Source organism: Gopherus evgoodei, chromosome 3 (genome assembly GCF_007399415.2).
Source record: "Gopherus evgoodei ecotype Sinaloan lineage chromosome 3, rGopEvg1_v1.p, whole genome shotgun sequence".
NCBI classification, from domain to species: Eukaryota; Metazoa; Chordata; order Testudines; family Testudinidae; genus Gopherus; species Gopherus evgoodei.
This window is the reverse complement of record NC_044324.1, coordinates 201672112-201690963: the sequence shown is the minus strand read 5'-3', so window position 1 is coordinate 201690963 and position 18852 is coordinate 201672112. Positions and strand designations below refer to the sequence as shown.

The 18852-nt window shown below is 39.4% G+C and overlaps 1 protein-coding gene across 1 annotated transcript in view; it reads left to right on the top strand.

Annotated features, from left to right (window-relative positions):
• The window catches only part of FANCL (FA complementation group L), a 78236-nt gene that overhangs the window by 44186 nt on the left and 15198 nt on the right, over positions 1–18852 (top strand). The window contains exons 7-11 of the mRNA XM_030557831.1: positions 4145–4213; positions 15470–15620; positions 16574–16657; positions 17731–17776; positions 17862–17943. Of these exons, the coding sequence (XP_030413691.1) occupies positions 4145–4213; positions 15470–15620; positions 16574–16657; positions 17731–17776; positions 17862–17943 (432 nt within the window). The remainder of the gene's footprint in view (positions 1–4144; positions 4214–15469; positions 15621–16573; positions 16658–17730; positions 17777–17861; positions 17944–18852) is intronic.

The following is an 18852-nucleotide window of genomic DNA, read 5'->3' as shown; positions in this document are numbered from 1 at the left end:
ACGTACAGGGCCAAGTGGAAGCGTTTCTCTTGCTGGTGCGCTTCTCAAGGGGTGAACCCTACGCAGACCCCAATTCCCACGGTCCTGGACTACCTCTGGTACCTTAAGCAGCAGGGCCTGGCGACATCCTCCTTAAAGGTACACTTAGCGGCCATATCCGCCTTTCGGCCAGGAGAAGGTGGCCGCTCCGTATTCTCCCACCCCTTAGTCGCCAGGTTTGTTAAAGGCCTGGAGCGTCTCTACCCCCCCGTATGCCGCCCTGCTCCTACCTGGGACCTTAACTTGGTCCTGAACAGGCTCACGCTTCCGCCATTTGAGCCACTGGCGACTTGCTCGCTCACGTACCTATCATGGAAGACGACCTTCCTGGTGGCCATTACATCGGCCAGACGGGTCTCAGAGCTGAGAGCTCTCACAGTGGACCCACCCTACACCGTCTTCCATAAGGACAAAGTGCACCTGCGACCCCACCCGGCATTAATCCCTAAGGTTGTTTCTGCCTTCCATACCAACCAGGACATCTTCCTCCCCGTCTTCTTCCCGAAGCCACACTCTTCTCGGCGGGAGCAGCAGCTGCACTCCTTAGATGTACGTAGAGCGCTTGCTTTCTACATTGAGCGAACAAAGCCATTTCGGAAGTCCCCTCAGCTGTTTGTGGCGATCGCAGAACGGATGAGAGGGCAACCAATATCCTCGCAGAGGATTTCCTCCTGGGTAACTGCATGCATTCGCACATGCTACGACTTAGCTCGTGTCCCCTCTGGCCACCTCACGGCACATTCCACGAGAGCTCAGGCGACGTCGGTGGCCTTCCTGGCGCACGTGCCTATCCAGGAGATATGCCGTGCAGCGACCTGGTCATCGGTCCACACATTCACCACACACTGTGCGCTGGTCAGACAATCAAGAGATGATGTGGCCTTCGGCGTAGCAGTTTTAAATACCGCCACATCTCGCTCCGACCCCACCGCCTAGGTAAGGCTTGGGAATCACCTAACTGGAATGCATATGAGCAATCACTCGAAGAAGAAAAGACGGTTACTTACCTTTGTAACTGTTGTTCTTCGAGATGTGTTGCTCATATCCATTCCAAACCCACCCTCCTTCCCCACTGTCGGAGTAGCCAGCAAGAAGGAACTGAAGGGTGGCCGGGTCGGCTGGGATATATATTGGATGCCATGGCGGCGCCACTCCAGGGGGCGCCCAGCCGACCCGCCTGGGTTGCTAGGGTAAAAGTTTCTCCGATGAACGTGCACGCGGCACGCACACACCTAACTGGAATGGATATGAGCAACACATCTCGAAGAACAACAGTTACAAAGGTAAGTAACCGTCTTTTCCTAAATGATGTATGGTGGAAAAATGGTTCTGTTTAGTAGACATGTATAAGGTAGAGGGTGATAATTAGGTGGTGCACAAAATACAGCACGATACTGTGAGGTGAGAAAAGTTTGGCCAAGATATTTAGGGCAAAAAGTGCCATAGGAATTTTTTTAGTTCACATAAAGCAAGTAGGAACCCAGTTTTCACCATCACATCTGAGAGACCCTTGAAAAATGCATAGAATTCATTTTACCTACCTATAAAAGACGAAGGGATCAGTTGACTAACGCTGCTGGGATTTTAACTTATGCTCCCAAGATTGATGCTGGTCCCTAGCATGGAAAACTTATTCATAATTTCAGGCATTGTGATCAAATTTCTTACACTTGTAGGACAGCAAGTATACTGCTATGCATGCAATGAAATATTTAATGAAAAAATGTAATGCCAAATTGCTAGGTTAAATGGCAAAATATATTGCTTCTGCAGGTGAAAGAACTCTGTAAGTGTTTCTTACCCAGTTGTTTCAGTTCCCTTTCGTGTGTTCATTTTTTAACTTGTCTTCAAGTCATGACTGTGACTGAAACCAGTGTGATTAAAATGGAAAAAGGCAAAAGCTTATTCACGCAATAAGTTGCCTTTAAAAAGTGGAAATCTAGCAAGGAACTTACCTTGTCTGACTTAGTTTAACAGTTAGAAGAGCTAAGTGGAAATTTAAACAGCAAATGGATATATACTTGTTTGGTTTTTTTAAATAAAAAATATAGCATGCATCAGTCAGTAGTCCAATAGACTAAAAGGGTGTCAGCAGAATGATCAAAGAGGATATGGATATTGCAGAGAAACAAAGTTTCTATGCACTATTCTTTACCATAGAGGATAATAGGAAGCTACCTGGAGCAGATCTAAAATTTGCAGATAATAATGATGAGGTTTTCTGTTAAATTTCAGATGTCAGAAAAGAGGTTCTAACAAACTGATGATCAAAATTTCAGTAAGTCACCAGGACTAGTGATGAATTTATGGGGAAGATGGGAGGAAACTTATATCATCTTTATAAGTCTGAACTACTTTTTAACCAGGTAATTAGGGTCTCACTTTTTAAAGAAAAGTCGTATAAAATTAATACACCATTTAATTAACGAGGAAAACAGTTGTCCTTCTCTTCTTTTGGTCTCTGCTCCTATTCATCCCCAAGGGCGGCTCTAGGTAATTTGCTGCCCCAAGCATGGCAGGCAGGCTACCTTTGGCGGCTTGCCTGCAGGAGGTCCCCGGTCACTCGGATTCGGCGGCACACCTGTGGGAGGTCCGCCGAAGCCGCGGGGCCAGCGGACCCTCCACAGGCATGCCGCTGAAGGCAGTCTGCCTGCCGCCCTCCCGGCAACCGGCAGAGCGTCCCCCGTGGCTTGCTGCCCCAGGCACGCGCTTGGCGTGTTGGTGCCTGGAGCCCCCCCGTTTCTCCCTCATCTATATCTTCTGTTTCCTTTTCAACTAATCATTGTCCTTTCTCCCAAAGTGCTGAGGAGCTATCCTCATACCTCTAGTAGTTTCCAATACTGCCTGTTCTTCCTGTAGCATATAATGGGACTTGGGTACGGGTAAGGTGGTGGAGGAGAAATATGCTGATTGGGGTCATTGCTACATTGGATGCAGTGGTAGAAGCATTCAGACCAACAATGACATACCTCAGGTGGGCTCTGGTAGGGGCCAGAGTATTGTTCTCTCAAGAAAAAGCCCCATTACACACTTGCTTATCATGATAGGGATATATATATTTTTTGTATATGTAATATGTGTGTATAATCTCTGAAGAATTAGTAGGTGGAACTGGATAAAATGTATTAGATTGAGCCATGTAACTTTTTAGGTCACAAAGGTCATGAAGATTTTGATAGTGGGTGCCTTTGAAATGGGTGTATTTCTATGAAATTAATTATTTTTTTCCTTGTATTTGTGTAGAAAATGGAGGTGCATAGTTTCTCTTTCACAGATTTCATAGTGTAATGCTTACAAAAAGCAATAGATTGGACTAGTATAAAGAATGATTAAGTAAAGAATTAAACTTTTTGAAATTGAATCAGCTTTCATATTTGTATATAGCCTGTTGATTTTTGTTCTGGCTGTTTTTTCCTTCCGTTGGCATTCTTTCTTTTAATATCAGATTGTTTAAAAAAACAACAGAATATGTTAATCAGGTGCCCAAGTTTATTAGTTTTTGAAGAAGTGGTATACAGTTGCAATTTAGTTTCACCACTGGACGGTTTTGAATATTTGACAATATTGCTTTTCATATATTGGTGGGTATCACAGCAAATTGGAAGTTGAATCCTAGGGTTGGGAAGAGTTATTAAACATTTCTAAACCTGGAAAAATAACTTAAGAATGCAAATGTAGGTTCTTCCATTCATTGAGCCTATATTAATATTAAAAGTTTTAATCTTTTTTAAACAGGATAAAGAAAAGACGGGAAGAAACATCCTTCCTCCGTCTTGAATTCTCCCCATTTGTCTTTTTTTAAAAAAAATGTATGTTTGAAAACATTGTACACTTTACAGACTGATAGCTCTCTGGCTTCAATAAAATCTGCTATACTGAAATTTTCTGTAAATGAAGGTTTCTTGTTTAAATGATAACTGCTAACATTTTATTACTGTCTGGGGAAATAGTTTACATATTTTCAGTGGTATTCAAGGTATTTGAGGCTTTCAAATTTCATTATCAAATTCTCTCATCTGATATCAAGTTTTCCCCAACAATGCATCAGCTTGACTGGCAAATCACATAAAAGAGCATAAAATGATTAAAGTATTTTTTTCCACAGTATCCTGCAGAACCACCAGATTGCTGTGTAGACTTCCCTGTTGAATTTGCTATCTCTTGGATTCCACAGGTAAAATCCATACTGTGTCCTTTTCTAATAACTAAGATTATATTTATTTACCAGCTTAAAGATATATTTACACTGTGTTTCTGATATGACAGGTGTGTGATAATGGTATATTTAAGAAGAAAAACAGGTCTGACTGTTTTGAAACCTCTTTCCATTTGTTTTCTTTGGTATTTTTCCTTCACACGTGCTTGGGAAAATGCTATATTTAGTGTATTCATATTTAATTCTCCAACATTTACAGTTTTAAATTAAGTTGCTTTCATCATTTTTTTCAATTTTTAAAATGTTTCCTCAACCTTTTAGAACTACTGTGTCAGCGCTAAGTCCCTACCCCATCTCTTACACACTGGACTGCTGAGACGCCAAATATTTATGAATGATACTGGGAAATATATACATGAAAGAGTAATTACTGATAACAGGGGAAAAAAGCTGCCTCTGAACTTTGATGAATATTTTCTAAAACACTGAATAAAAACAAACAGCAATCTTTTATAATGTAGCTTAATAAGAGCACTTGAGTGTTATACAGTATCGTAAGTTTAATTATTTGTTCTAATTAAGAACCAAATGCCATTGCTTTCCTTCTTTGTGGAAGGCCTAATGTTTCTCATGCATTATTTCTTGCATCTCTCCCTTCAATGTTTTTGATAACGGACTTACAGACAAATTAACTGAAACACACTGTAGAAAATAATTAATGTTCCTGAATTAAATAAAACTAAACATTGTTTTTTGTAAATATTACATATTTAAAAAATCTTGTCCTTGTCAGATTGTTAGGGTTTCCACCTATTAATAAAAAGTGTGCAAGTGTATGTAAAACATTAATTTCTTGTGGTATGGCATAAAGATTGTATCAGTTTGGGATGGCTGCATAACTTCTGAGCGGCAAAACTCTGAATCTTGTCACTTTCAGGATGACACATTTATCGCATTGGAAATTTGATGAAGGAACAACTGCAGATCTTGGCAAGAATATATAGGAAATAATAAATATATTTTGACATTTCACAGTTTCATTTTCACTTTCAGAGCTTTGGTTGATTCCATACATATTTTGGAACAACTTACATGCGTATTGTTTATTCTGTAAATTTTAGTGGCTTTGTTGCTCTTGTTATAAATACTGACTTTTATATTGTGTACGCATATATCACTTTCAATACCTTTTTTAAGCCACTTATAGGCTGTGTAAATTCATGTTTGTTTAACTTTTGAAAATATTTGAGTTGATTTTTTTTGATTGACAGACTGAAAAAGACAAGCTGACTTAAATTAAAAGCATCACAAATATCCTCACTAAATTTCAGCTCTGATAGTGTGCTGCTGATAACCTTAAGAACTACCATCTGGAGTAACTTTTTTTTTTTTTAAAGTGGTTTTAAACAAACCTCCCAAGAATCAATCTTGTTTGACAAGTTAAAATTGATAATGTTTTCATTCATGTTGCAAGCAGGTGAAAGTCTGGCATTGTCCATGTGACCTACAAAAATCTTAGAGGAAAAATTTATTAAGATTAGAATTAGGTAGTGAATATTCTAAACAACTGGGATAAGAGATACTATTCACAGTGTAATTATCTAGAGACTTATCCTTTTTCTGTCTTTGCAACCAGTGACCATTCATTCCAACTGCAGATAGTCTCCTTTAATTCTGAATGAAGCTCCCAACACACTGTGCAGTATGCTGGTACAGTTGCATCAATCGTAGAGCCCTGCTGGAGAATGGAGTCTGCTTATATCGATCAGAGTGGCAATTTTTTGCAAAAATGTGTTTGGGGGTTGGAAACAGGATATAACACTTCTTAGAAAAACAGAAAATCACACATTTTTTCAGAATGTTTGGAATTAGGCCTACAAGGGTTAATTCAGGCTCCAGAAACTTGTTAATTTAGCATAGGACTTGCTGGGATATTGCCTGGAGCAGTATCCAGCAATTCATGGTATGATTGAATATTTTGGTACCTAAGAAGACTAAAAAGGAAGACATACAGAATGTGACTCTTTCCCTGTCCTAGATATTTTGGGTATTCAACATGCAGTTCTAATCCTGATAGGTTTTTAATTTTAACATGTGTAGGTCACCTTTAATGGAAACACTGACAAGACCCTTAACTGAAGCAGTGGAAATGTCACTGTTATAATATAAATACAAACTCCTGTTAAAGGGAATATAAATAGATTTCAGGTAATCTTTTTTTTCTGTCTGCTTTTGCCTATTTCAAGTTCTGTTTTAGTGCTTATGGACTTGAAACTTGGAAGATCTTTATTTTCCTTTTTTGAATAATAATAGACATGGCTTTATGGTATCCATATTAAAAATGGGTAATTTTCCTTATGGTCCCTGTCTTCCTGCTGGGTTGATAATGTTTTGATGTATTTTTCTTTCTCTCTGATGAGAGGTCTGCTGCTGCTGCTTTGACATATTCATTTGGATGAATAATTATAACTTGCACAATGTCAAGCTGAAGATGGTAGGGTTTTGTGCGTCATGACAAGCCTAGTAGCCAGTGCAGGTGTCTCACAGCATGATCAGCAACAGCCAGTGTATTCTAGCTCAGAAGAGACATTTTAAAGTAGTCAGAAATCAGCACCAAGGGCAAGCTGATGCTGCTACTACTGTTATATGTGCCAAATAAATGCAAAGTGCTTTTCAATGACAAGTGCAGGAACATCTATTTATTTCAGTTATATACTTTTTCTAATTAACCAGATAAATTTACTGTCTGCACATTTTAGCATACACTATAAGAATGGTTCTGCAGTCATTAGGTATCTGGATTCTTGTGCCCTCACATTAGATTACTATCCCTATATTGACCACTACCCATCTGGATTCATTCATGAAGGTTATGAAAATGGAAATTAATGACTAATGAGGTCATGCAGCTAACAGTGAAACATAATACAAGATCTGGGAAGGTATATTGGTGTGGATGGCATTATTCTTTAGAATTTTGAAGGAATAGTTCCCATAGTAAAATAATATTGATCATAATTCTGGTATTTCTAGTATAGGAACTTTACAGTACTCAACTTTCTACATATCCATGAGGTAGTGGCCCTCTAACACAATACAAAAGACTGGAATGGTTGACAACATTTTTCTAAAGATATTAGCATGTTCACTCAGTTTTAGATTTAGTTTTGATGGATGTGTGTGTGTGAGGAGGAGGGAGGTATTCATCTTCAGTAAATAACATGGAATAACAAATTACAGATGAAAAAGGTCATCTAATCCCTTCTATTACCACTCCAGAATTGTTCATTAAATTTTCTCTTGTTTAGTCCTACCTACAACACTGGGAAGACTTTTCCACACATATTGTGTTTTCTCTGGTATTCAGCTGAAACATATTCTTGATATTAATCTTTTGGTGGAGTGTTGAGTATACTACCTTCTAGTTTCACAATTGAGACTTGCACCTGGGTACTGCAACTCTTGGAGCCATCTAGAAAGCAGTGAATGTTTGGTGCAAGCATACATTAGTAGTTGTGTTCTGAAACATTTTGATTTCATTCTGCCATTTGAAATACCAAGTGTGGATCCTATAGAAGAAGGATCCCTTCAGCGTTAATGTAACATTCTTTTCTTAACTCAGAACTGTTTTTGTGGAATTTTACTCTTGGGAGACTTGGGTTTCTTTTGGAGATTTGAAAGAACTGCTCTCAAAACAAGTATCTGACTAGGCTCTTTTGTTGAAAGAGAGGTGAGAAATAAGTACAGGTTTTGATAGAGCTTTATATGGCAGCTCTACATATTTCAGAGATGGAGAAGTTACTCAAGCATGCCTCAGCCCTAGACAAATGGCCTGGTGAGATCTGGTACTGGAGTACTCATCTGGTCATACCAGGAGTGAATATTGTAATCTGTTCTGACAGTGTGAATAAACTAATTAATCCCTTGGATTTGTCCTTCAATGTCACATTCTTAGAAACCTTTGAAGGGGTTTAATTTTATCCAAGCAATAACTCATTACTTTTTACAACCTAACTAATGCAGTTTAGCCTACCCTTGTAAATTTATGGGATTTTGGGGATCAGATGTTTGAGATAGAATTCAGGAATTCCCTTAGAGAAGAGACCAGGCTGTGGATGCAGCCACCCACTTATCTAAATGAAACATTGTGAAAGGAAGATTGGCCATGCATTTCAGCAGATCTACTAATACTATTAATATTCTAGAGGTAGTAAAGGAACAAAGAATGTAGGTAAACTAGTGGTAAAGTATTAAGCATTACTGTTTGAATGTGTAAGATACAAGCAGTCATGCTTTTCAGGTGCCCCCGAACTCATAGGATGAAAACCTGGCCCCACTGAAATCAATGTGAGTTTTTCCATTGACTTCATTGGAGTTAGGATATTGCCAGTGGTGTTTAGATGTTTAATCCCAAATATAAGGTTCTGCCCAAGCAAGTCACCCTGGATAAATTTCCCTATTCCTATTTTACCTCTCATATCACCTATGTAGTAGTTCTTTCCTTGTGTTTTGAACCATTCATATAATTTAGACTGCTAGGAAGTTCTTTAACACATACTCTGGCTTGTCTACATGAACGGTTAAAACCCAGCAAACTGGGGTGTAACCACACGATCTGTGCCTCTTTTAAAACCATATAGAGAGAGAACAGAGAAATCAAGTTTAGGCTTCTGATGATGCAGCAGGCTCTGTGACCAACCTCAGCGCAGGCCCTTCCCCCACCATTAGTCTCCAAGCATTCTTTGTTTCCTGTTTGACCTCTGCTGCTTGGTCTCCAGAGATCCTCATCAGAGAAAAGTATACGTGGTATCAACAAGCCTCCTAAGAAAATTTCTAGTTGTTGTAGAGAGCCTTCATCCAAAAAAATAAATAAATAAATAAAAGAGCTTGGTCACCTTAAGTCCCACAGAGAGTTCTGTGAAGGCTCCAAGCTGCTTCTGTACCAGGAGCTCTTTGAAGTTCCTCAAAACACCATGGGTACCATTTATATCTCAGTACTGAAACCAGCCTGAATACTGTTGAAGCATGACAGACTTAGCAGAGACTCCAAACACATTATTTAATGGAAGCTTTTGCCATCTTCAGACTCCTTGGTGCTCGTATGTGAGTAGTCAGACATCTGCAAGAACAGAGGCTATCCACATCCTCAGTAATGGAGTCATCTAACAGACCTGTGTCTCAACTACCAGTGCCTTTTGACCTGCCCCATTTTCCAGATGGGACTACTGAAGTAGACCGTTCCCTCAGTATTTACACATTTGGCTCATTTACACCTGCTGCAAGAATTTAGATGTTCTAGAGACTTGATCGTGTCAGATAAGCTGGAATCCCCCTTGTTAATGGGCACCATGCAGTTGTCCGTACCAACAGCTACTGGGTCATCGAGACCATATCTTTCTCTAGTACCTCCTAACTTTCCAGTATCAACTGCACAGGACAGGCAGTTGCATTTGTCTCTGGTATCTGCTCCATCTTTTGACGATGTTGAGGATGTCCTCAGACTCCCAAATCTTTGTACAGTGGATCCCCTAACTGCTACATAGAGAGTTTCGTTGTATGATTGTGTGTTACCCATACCTCGACAACTGGCTCATAAAGGGCTGCTCCAGAGTCCAGGTCCAGTGTAGCGAGACATTGTAAGTGACCTGTCAAGCTCTGAGCCTGTTGATAAAAGAACAAAAATCAACACTGGTTCCTGTTGAAACGATAGAGTTTATTAAAGCGGTCTTCAACTACCTGAGCCAGAGCCTTCCCGCCAGAGATCAGGTTCAGGGCAATGTCAGATCTGATTGCCAGCATCACTGCCAACCCGTTTACCACCAGGTCTCCCTGATATCAGATGCATCTGACCCTGAATGAGGAGCACATCTTGCTACACTGCGAATGCAGGGGCTATGGTTAAGAGAGGAGCTCACGATTTAAATGTCAGGGAGCTCAGACCCATCTGTCTAGCTTGTGTGGTGTTCTTTCCTCACTTTCCCCATCAGGTAGGGCAGGTATTGACAGACAACATGGCCTCCGTGTTCTATGTCAACAGGTCAGGGGGGAGGGGAGGCTCATTCGTCAGCTCTGTGCCAGGAAGCCCTTTGCTTGTGGAACTTCTGCATCTGACGTGATCCATCTGGAAGTCTTGCATCTCCCTGGCATCCAGAACATGCTAGCGAATCGCCTCAGTAGGTCCTTCTCTCACCATGAGTGGTCCGTCCACTCGGAGGTTATCAGGATGCTCTTCCAGAAGTGGGGAACTCCCCGAGTGGACCTGTTCACCACCAGACATAATAGAAAGTGTCATCAGTTCTGCTCCCTGCAAGGCCTCGGCCAGGAGACCTAATGTATGCCTTCCTGCCAATCCTACTCATCAGCAAAGTCCTCTTAAAAATCAAGAGGAACAAGGCATGGGGCATTGATTTGCCCCAGCATGGCCTCGCTAGCATTGGTTTGGCATGCTCATGGACGTGGCTGTAGCAGCCCCATGGGCTGCTCTCGCAGGATCATGGTCAGCTACTGCACACGCACACGAACCAAACCTCACTCCACCTTACAGCTTGGATGCTGCATGGTTGAACCCAGAGAGCAAGCCTGCTCTAGTCAGGTATAGCAGGGTCTCTTGGAGAGCAGGAAGCCCTCCACCAGAGCAGCTTACCTAGCAAAGTGGATGCATTTCTCCCGCTGGACAACGGAGCAGGGTATCTCCGCAAACCGGTCATCTCTGCAGTCCATTCTGGATTACCTGCTTCACTTAAAGCACCAGGGCCTCGCCTTCTCTTTGATCAAGGTTTACCTAGTGGCTAAATCAGCCTTTCACCTTCATCTCCAGGGTAGATCAGTATTCTCTCATGACATGACTATTAGGTGCCTGAAAGGCCTTGAAAGACTCTTTCAGGTAGTCAGGGACACAGTCCGCCAATGGGATCTCAGCCTGGTCCTCTCCAGCTCACGGGCCCATCCTTTGAGCATTTGACTTCTTGTTACCTTTCCCATATGTTGTGGAAGGTTGCATTCCTTGTAGCTGTTACCTCAGTGAGACGAATGTTCGAGATTAGAGCTCTTACTTCAGAACCCTGTACACCATGTTCTATGAGGACAAGGTTCAGCTACAGCTCCACCCTACCTTTCTGCCAAAGGTGGTATCGCACTTCCACGTCAACCAGGATATTTTTCTTCCGGTGTTCTGTCAAAAGCCTCACTCGACCAGCGAGGAGAGGTGTCTGCATACTCTAGATGTCAGGCATTGCAGTGGCTTTCTAACTTAAAGTGCACCAAGCCCTTCCACAGATCGACTAAGCTCATTATTGTGATAGCTGACAGGATGAAGGGTCTCCTGGTGTCCTCACAGAGGATTTCAATCTGGATCACCACGTGCATCTGTATCTGTTACGAGATGTTGCAGACTGTGCCTCCTCTAATAGTGAAGGCTCATTTGAGAAGGGCTGCTTTCCTGCCACAAGTCCCTGTCCAGGACATATGCCGGGCTGCAACGTGGTCCTCAGTGCACATGTTCACGTCTCATTATGTCATCAGTCAGCAGACCAGAGATGACGCTGGCTTCGGCAGAGTTGTGTTGCTATCAACACTTCCATGAACTCCTACTTGTCTCCAGTGGTACTGCTTGGGAGTCACCTACTATGTAATGGACATGAGCAAGCACTCAAAGAAGAAAAGGCGGTTACCTTCCATAACTGTTCTTCGAGATGTGTTGCTCATGTCCATTCCATGACCCGCCTTCCTTCCCCTCTGTTGGAGATCCGGCAAGAAGGAACGGAGGGAGTGGGGAGCCGACAGTGCCCCTTATACTGGTGCATACGTGCGCCACTCCAGAGGGTGCCAGAGCCAGTCCCCTACATATACCCCTGAGGGAAAAACTTCTGCATTTGACTGGTGCATATGATGAGCACACACACCAACAATGGAATGGAAATGAACAACACATCTCGAAGAACAGTAGTTATGGAAGGTAACCGTCTTTTATTTGACCACGTGAGCAAGTACCTTGTTGGCACAGCCCAAAACAGTATCAGTAGCACTGTTTTAAAAGAACTGTGGTCAGCAGTGGTCAAAAATTAACTGGTTAATGAAGTATAAAGGAATTATACATTTTTCATGGTTGCATGATAAAGTAGTATGATGGATTTAAATAGATATAGATGTAGATAGGCATACAGAAAAAGATAGTTGGCAACATCAATGAAGCATGCAAATAAGATCAAATGAACAGAGCATTTAAAAAAAAAAAACCAAAGGGGAGGAATTTTAAGGAACATCATTGAAAAATTACAATTAGTATTAAAATTAATTGGATTTTAAAATGTATCTGTGGGTTGTAGTCCCTTGATGTTTCTTTTTTTCTATTGAAATCGTTTGAATTCCCCAAAGATAAAGATAGCAATGATTATTAGAGGATTTATTTGTGTATGATGTAGGAAAATGTAAAAAAAAAAAAAAAAAAAATGGAAAGCAACTGTTGCAAGTACCAGAAAATTATGCTATTAATTTAAGTGTCATCAGAGCACAAAAGATCACATTCCAGGACAGTATGAAAATTATTAAAATACTGGAAATAATAGTACTTAAGATGAAGATATTATACTCTAAGATCTGGTTAAGTGACTGACATTATTATATCACTTCAGGTATTATAAAAGTAACAAAATGCTTTTAAAGATAATAAGCGTAACATTTTGAGATTGGCAGTATTCACACTTTTCTGCTTAAGTGCTTTCCTACTTTAATATAATTTCATAACAGTGGAAAAACTCCAACTTTTTATTTCCAACCTATACCTTTTCTTTTTACAATATTTTCTCAGATACAAAAAAACAATGAAATATCACGCTCCAAGAAAAAATTCAGCAACCCCCATCATTTTGCTTCCTTTTGTCCAGTTGACACAGAGAAAAAAATGGTAGATAAGTTACAATAAACAGATTTTCTATATAATATATTCCTAAAATGAATACTTTTGTAAATAGATATCACTATTTATTTGTTAATTTGATTTTTTTCTGTGAGAACCCAAGAACTTCCAGGCCAAAATGATATGTGAGATTTAAAATCATGTGGCCATATTATTGTCTTCCAGAACACATAATGGCTCCTCTTCTTCCATCTAGGGACGCCTTTAGCATCACTGTTCTTTTCTCCATTTACTCCTCTTCCTTCTCTTGTTTTCCCAATCCACTTCTATTGTTTCAATAATCACCCCATCCAGATGATTCCCAAATCTACCTCCAAACTTCCCCTCTCTTCACTCTCAAAAGTGCCACTGCCTTTCTAAATTTGAGATGGCAGCAGGGTATCCCAGAGAATCAAGTCTCTAAAATTGAACTCTATGGGTATCTCTACACAGCAAAGAAAACCTGTGGCTGGCCTATGCCAGCTGACTCGGGCTCACAGGGCTCAGGCTGGTACATTGCTGTGTAGACTTCCGACTTCGGCTGGAGTCAGGGCTCTGGGATCACCTCACCCTGCAGGTTCATAGAGCCTGGGCTCAAGCCCGAGCTTGGAAGTCTACACAGCAATGTATAGCTCACAGCCCAAGGCCCATGAGCTCAAGTCTGCTGGCATGGGCCAACCACAGGTTTTTCTTTGCTGTGTAGACGTACCCTATATCTTTCCACCTGATTAATTTCTAATAGTCTCTCTCTAATTTTTTTAGCAACTTTTGCTATTTTTCCTGTCTCCTAGCTTGCAAGCTCATTATCATCTTTGACTCCCCCCCCCTCCCTTTTTCGGTATCCAGTCACCATCTATGTTTCTTTGCTTCCTCTTTTAATATAGACAAAGTACATCTCTTACTCTCGATCGCTACTCCAAAATTTTTATCCATGCCTTGATTCTCTCATATGGACTGTTGTAACCTTTTGCTCTCTGACTTGCCTATCTTTTCCCCTCTTTCTCCCCTCTTTGTATTATATCCCTGTCTTCTTAGTGGGTCAGCCAAAGTGGAGATACAAAGACCAGCTTTTGCATTTATCTAGTATGTGTTGTATATAATTTTGCAAGATAAATACTTTCATTAGAATGATTGCACTTCGAGATGTTAAAAAAAAAATTCTGCATTTTGTGTCTGAAATCATACCCAGACTGGAAGTAGAAGAGCCATTCTTTTAAACTATTTAATTAAAATCTGGTAAATAATCTACCAGTGTTTTTTCCCCTAATGGACCGTTGATCAACATTATAAAATCCTTATGAAGAAATAGTTTTTTTCAGAGCCAAATTTATTTTTATAAAGTTGTCTAGGACCAAACTACTATAGCAATACCTATTTGACTGAAACAATGAAATATAAAAAAAAGTGTGCTTAAAATGCATATGCTATGTTTGAAATGCAGTTGTATAATAGAGTTTAAGGGTGTAATTCTCTTAAAATCAAGTGGAACTACAAACTCAGATCTATACATTTAATTTACCAATCTCTTGAAATTAAATATTTAAACATTTACATTCTTATTGAAGGGGTTGAGGGCTGGATTCTCTAGTCTGTTAAGCAGTGGAAATTGAATCTGCTATACCTCTTCTGCAACTTTAATTTACCCAGGACTAGATAACTAAGCATCGCTCCCTTTCTCACAGACACAAACAGTGGAGAATTGAGTCCTGAAAACATAGTAACAGGTCAGACTTTTAAAAAAGTAAATAATTCCTTCTAGAAATCACATTCTGGGATTAAAATAAGCAATTTTCTGGCCACACAATTGTTTTTGAGATGCAGAGGATGCCTTTTATGTTAAATCCATCTACAAAAGACTCTGACTACTATTTGACTGTGAATAAAATCTTTTGAAAAGTTTAGTTGGGAGTGGGAATTGCTGCATAGGAGTCAAGAAGGCAGACTCATAAACTAACAGCAGATTATGCTGAATTTTACTCACGGCTTACTTAGAATGCAGTTATTATGAATATGTAATAAAAATACTTCCAGATCATAACACTGATTTCTGAAATTATTAGGTTTGAGAGTGGCTACCAACTTCAAGAACACTGTACTTTAGATTAATCAGAATATAACAAAAATGTGTTAGAAAATTTAGCTGTACTTTTTGAGTACATTACAGTTACTTTTAGTTAATATTTGTGTGTTCCATTAACAAATCAAAAAAGTGTTTTGAGTACTAACAGGAAAAATGTTGACCCTAGCACACTGCAGTATATTTTACAGTGGGATGTGTGCTAGATTTAAAAAAACTTTGAAATGCTGTGTATTTTTTAAATCATTCTATATTGCTATTGGTAGAGTGCCATGTAACTTTTTAAAATTTCCTCTTTTCTTAGAGCTCCTTAGTAGACATTTATAACCAGTTCTTGGCAGCATTAGAATCACTGAAAGAATTCTGGAATGCTATGGATGAAATTGATGAGAAGACTTGGGTACTTGAGCCAGAAAACCCCACACGGAGTGCCACAATGAGAAGAATTGCAATAGGTAGGAAAACAAGAGAAGGAATAAAGTATTTTTTTTTTTAAACAGAAGTGAAGTTGATTGTTTTGCTTTACTTAATAAAGAACAAGGAATAGGAAAACAAAGGTTACACTTTCAAAAAAAAACCCCAAAACACAAACTATTACTTGTTCGTTATTGTACAAAACGAACCTGAGGCAGAATATTGAAAGTATAATTTTGTATTTTTAGTTTTACATTTAAAGTTCTGATATAAATATTTATAAATTACAAACACAAGTATTAATTAATTCAAAACTGAGGATACATTTGTGATAATCCTATATCAGAAGTATTTCAGTATAGAATTTTTAAATAGATTGTGTATGAAATGGATATCTATTATAGAATAGAAGAAAAACAAGTTTACTTTTCAAAAATTATTCACTACTAATTGTAATGAGAAACCCCTGTCAGAAAACTAAATTTTGTAATACATTTTAAGTTATACTGTAAATATTTTTTTAGTATGAAACTGTTTTTGGAAGGATGAAAGAACTGGAAATGCAGTTCAGTTGGGCCCTTTGCCCTGCCTTTTCTTGATTCCTGAGGGTACGTCTAGGCTGCAATAAAACATCTGCAGCTGTCCTGTGTCAACTGACTTGGGCTTCAGGGCTATAAAACAGCAGTGTAAATGTTTGGGCTCTGGCTGGAGCTGGGACTCTGGCACCCTCCCACTTGCAGTTTATCAGAGGACTTTAACTCACTGCCTAGAGAAAACTTGTTCATACTGAACTGAAATTTCTAGTCATGAACACCATCAGTTCAGAATTCTAAGCCAAACAGCTTACTTTACTCATCTAAAAGCTGTAACAATGTTCATAAAACTACAGGTGTGCTCAAAACAACTCATTTTAAAAACATAAGTACTTTCTATATTTGCGGTTATAAAGGAGAGCTTTACACCATTCATTTACATGCATTCTTTCTCATTTCAGGAAACAATGTTTCCATAAACTTAGAGGTAGATCCCAGGCATCCAACTATGCTTCCTGAGTGTTATTTTCTTGGAGCAGACCATGGTAAGGTCTTTCATATACAGAATTTCATATACAAACTCATTTCTCAGTCTTAGAAGCTGGGTCTGTGGTGACTTGCAACAGTAACTGCTTACAAGCTTTTAAGGTAAACTTTATTTACTGGTTTCAGGCTCCGTCTTCTATTTAAGCAAAGTATAAAATGCAGTATCTCTTGCATAGACTTACACAAAACAATACAAGAGTGAATTCATAGCATGCTATTGCGCACTGTTAATGTGTTAAAGTCTGGCAAATTAAGATACCACAAATGGAAGAATACTTTAAAAATACAGTTATGAGAAAAGTGACTAACTATTGACAACTTATTTTACTCCTGCAGGCACTGTAGATATCATGCAGCTGTGGGAGAGAAGCGAGATTGAGTTTTAGCTACTACACAGTCAATGGAATTAACAACTACATTCTAGGCACAGGGTCACATCCTGTCCTGATTTTTCCCACATTATATATGGGGATGATACACAAGCTGGGGAAAAAAACAGCTTGACTATCAGATGCCAGGCTGAGTTTGCAGGGATAACAAAAACACAAAACACCTACTTCTTTTAAGTGTTGATTGGGCAAATTTGTTCTGTAAGTTACTGAGAGAAAGGTGGAACTCTACACTATTTTGTTTAGTCCTTTTCCAGCAGAATCACAATTTAGTAGATGCCTTGTGTCCTGTAGAAAATTATTCCTAAAGATAATTATCTGACCGCACCAATGATTATTTTGCCTGGTTTTTTTTGTTTGTCATAAATAATCCACTGCAAATTTCGTAATGTCTTTCCCTCTATTTTCTATAGCTCCTTGCCATGTCTTGAGGGGAGATCACCTTTGGTGTACAATGTCCCAAAACGTAGTGAAATTATCATTCTATATGACTTTTCAAATATGATAACTGGGGCCAGATTTGTAAATGTCTTAAGATGCCTAGTGGGATTTCAAATGCATAGGCACCGATATGCATATTTAGATGTCTAAATACCTTTAAAAAATCTCTAGTTGTAAGTGCTGGAATGTGAGGGGAAGTCTCTTCCTGTGAGTAATATAAATATCTATGTATAACTTTGTAGTGGTAAATCCTCTGAGAACTAAGCTGAACAACAACATGCACTTGTGGTAAGTGTTTTCACTAATACAATTTTCGTTTAAAATCTGCATTTTGCAGTTCCGTGTGTTGAAGTCTATTTTCTTCTACTTGCAGGGATCCAGATATCACCCTACTACAAAATTTGAAAGAAGTTTTAGAAACTGATTTTCCTTCTCGTGCTGTGCTGGAAAAGACTGTAAGTGTTGCTTTTTTTTGTTGATGCTCAGTCTTTGTTTCTGAATACTATAGACTGATGAAAATAAAATTGTCACATTGTAACTGGTAGGAAAAATAAGAGTCAGAAAGGATGTAATTGGATTAATAATTTGTAAAAAAGGCTTCTGAACATCAAGCAACAATTGTTAGCTTATTAACAAATAGTTGTAAGTGCACACTTTCCTATGGTCTCCACAGCATTAAGGTGATTAATTACAGGCATCAACATTAAAAGGGAAGAGGAAGTTCCATAGTACTAATAAGGTGGAAAATCCAAACATTCTCTTATGGATATTGATAATTTAGAACTCTAATTATGTAGGTAGATCTGCTTAGAGGGGACAAGAGGCCATGCAAATAATGGTGCTGCATCTTCCAGTAGTGTCCCTGTGGGTGCTTCTCTGTTGGCGTGCTTGTCTCCCTGTGCTGTTGATCAGAGAACTTTGGTAGTAGTCACTTTCACCTGCGCATGTGCTGCTCCCCATCTGCCACAAGGCTAACCAGCATGCCTCCTCAGTTCCATCTCAGTCGTCCTTGGCTAAAGACAGAACTAAAGCTGTTCGTTCATGGATTGTTCTCTCTCTTAGAATTGCTAATTTTAACTTATTTTGAAGCCCTTTTTCTTTCTTTGCTTAATTACATTTTATTTTGGCCATTGCGTAGAAGAAAAGAAAAGGACTTTGTCTTCTGTTGACCCCCAGTCGGGGGGGGCCTGGACAAGCCTGGTTCTCTGGGCTTCAAAAAGTGCCTCAGTTACAAGGGATAGATCCCAGTTACCGATGGACACTCACAGTGCGTTTGTTGTCTTAGGAGAGAAACACATTCCACAGAAGTGTGCAGCAACTGAATCCCAGATCCAGGAAGGACAGAGAACTGAGGCTCAAACTCC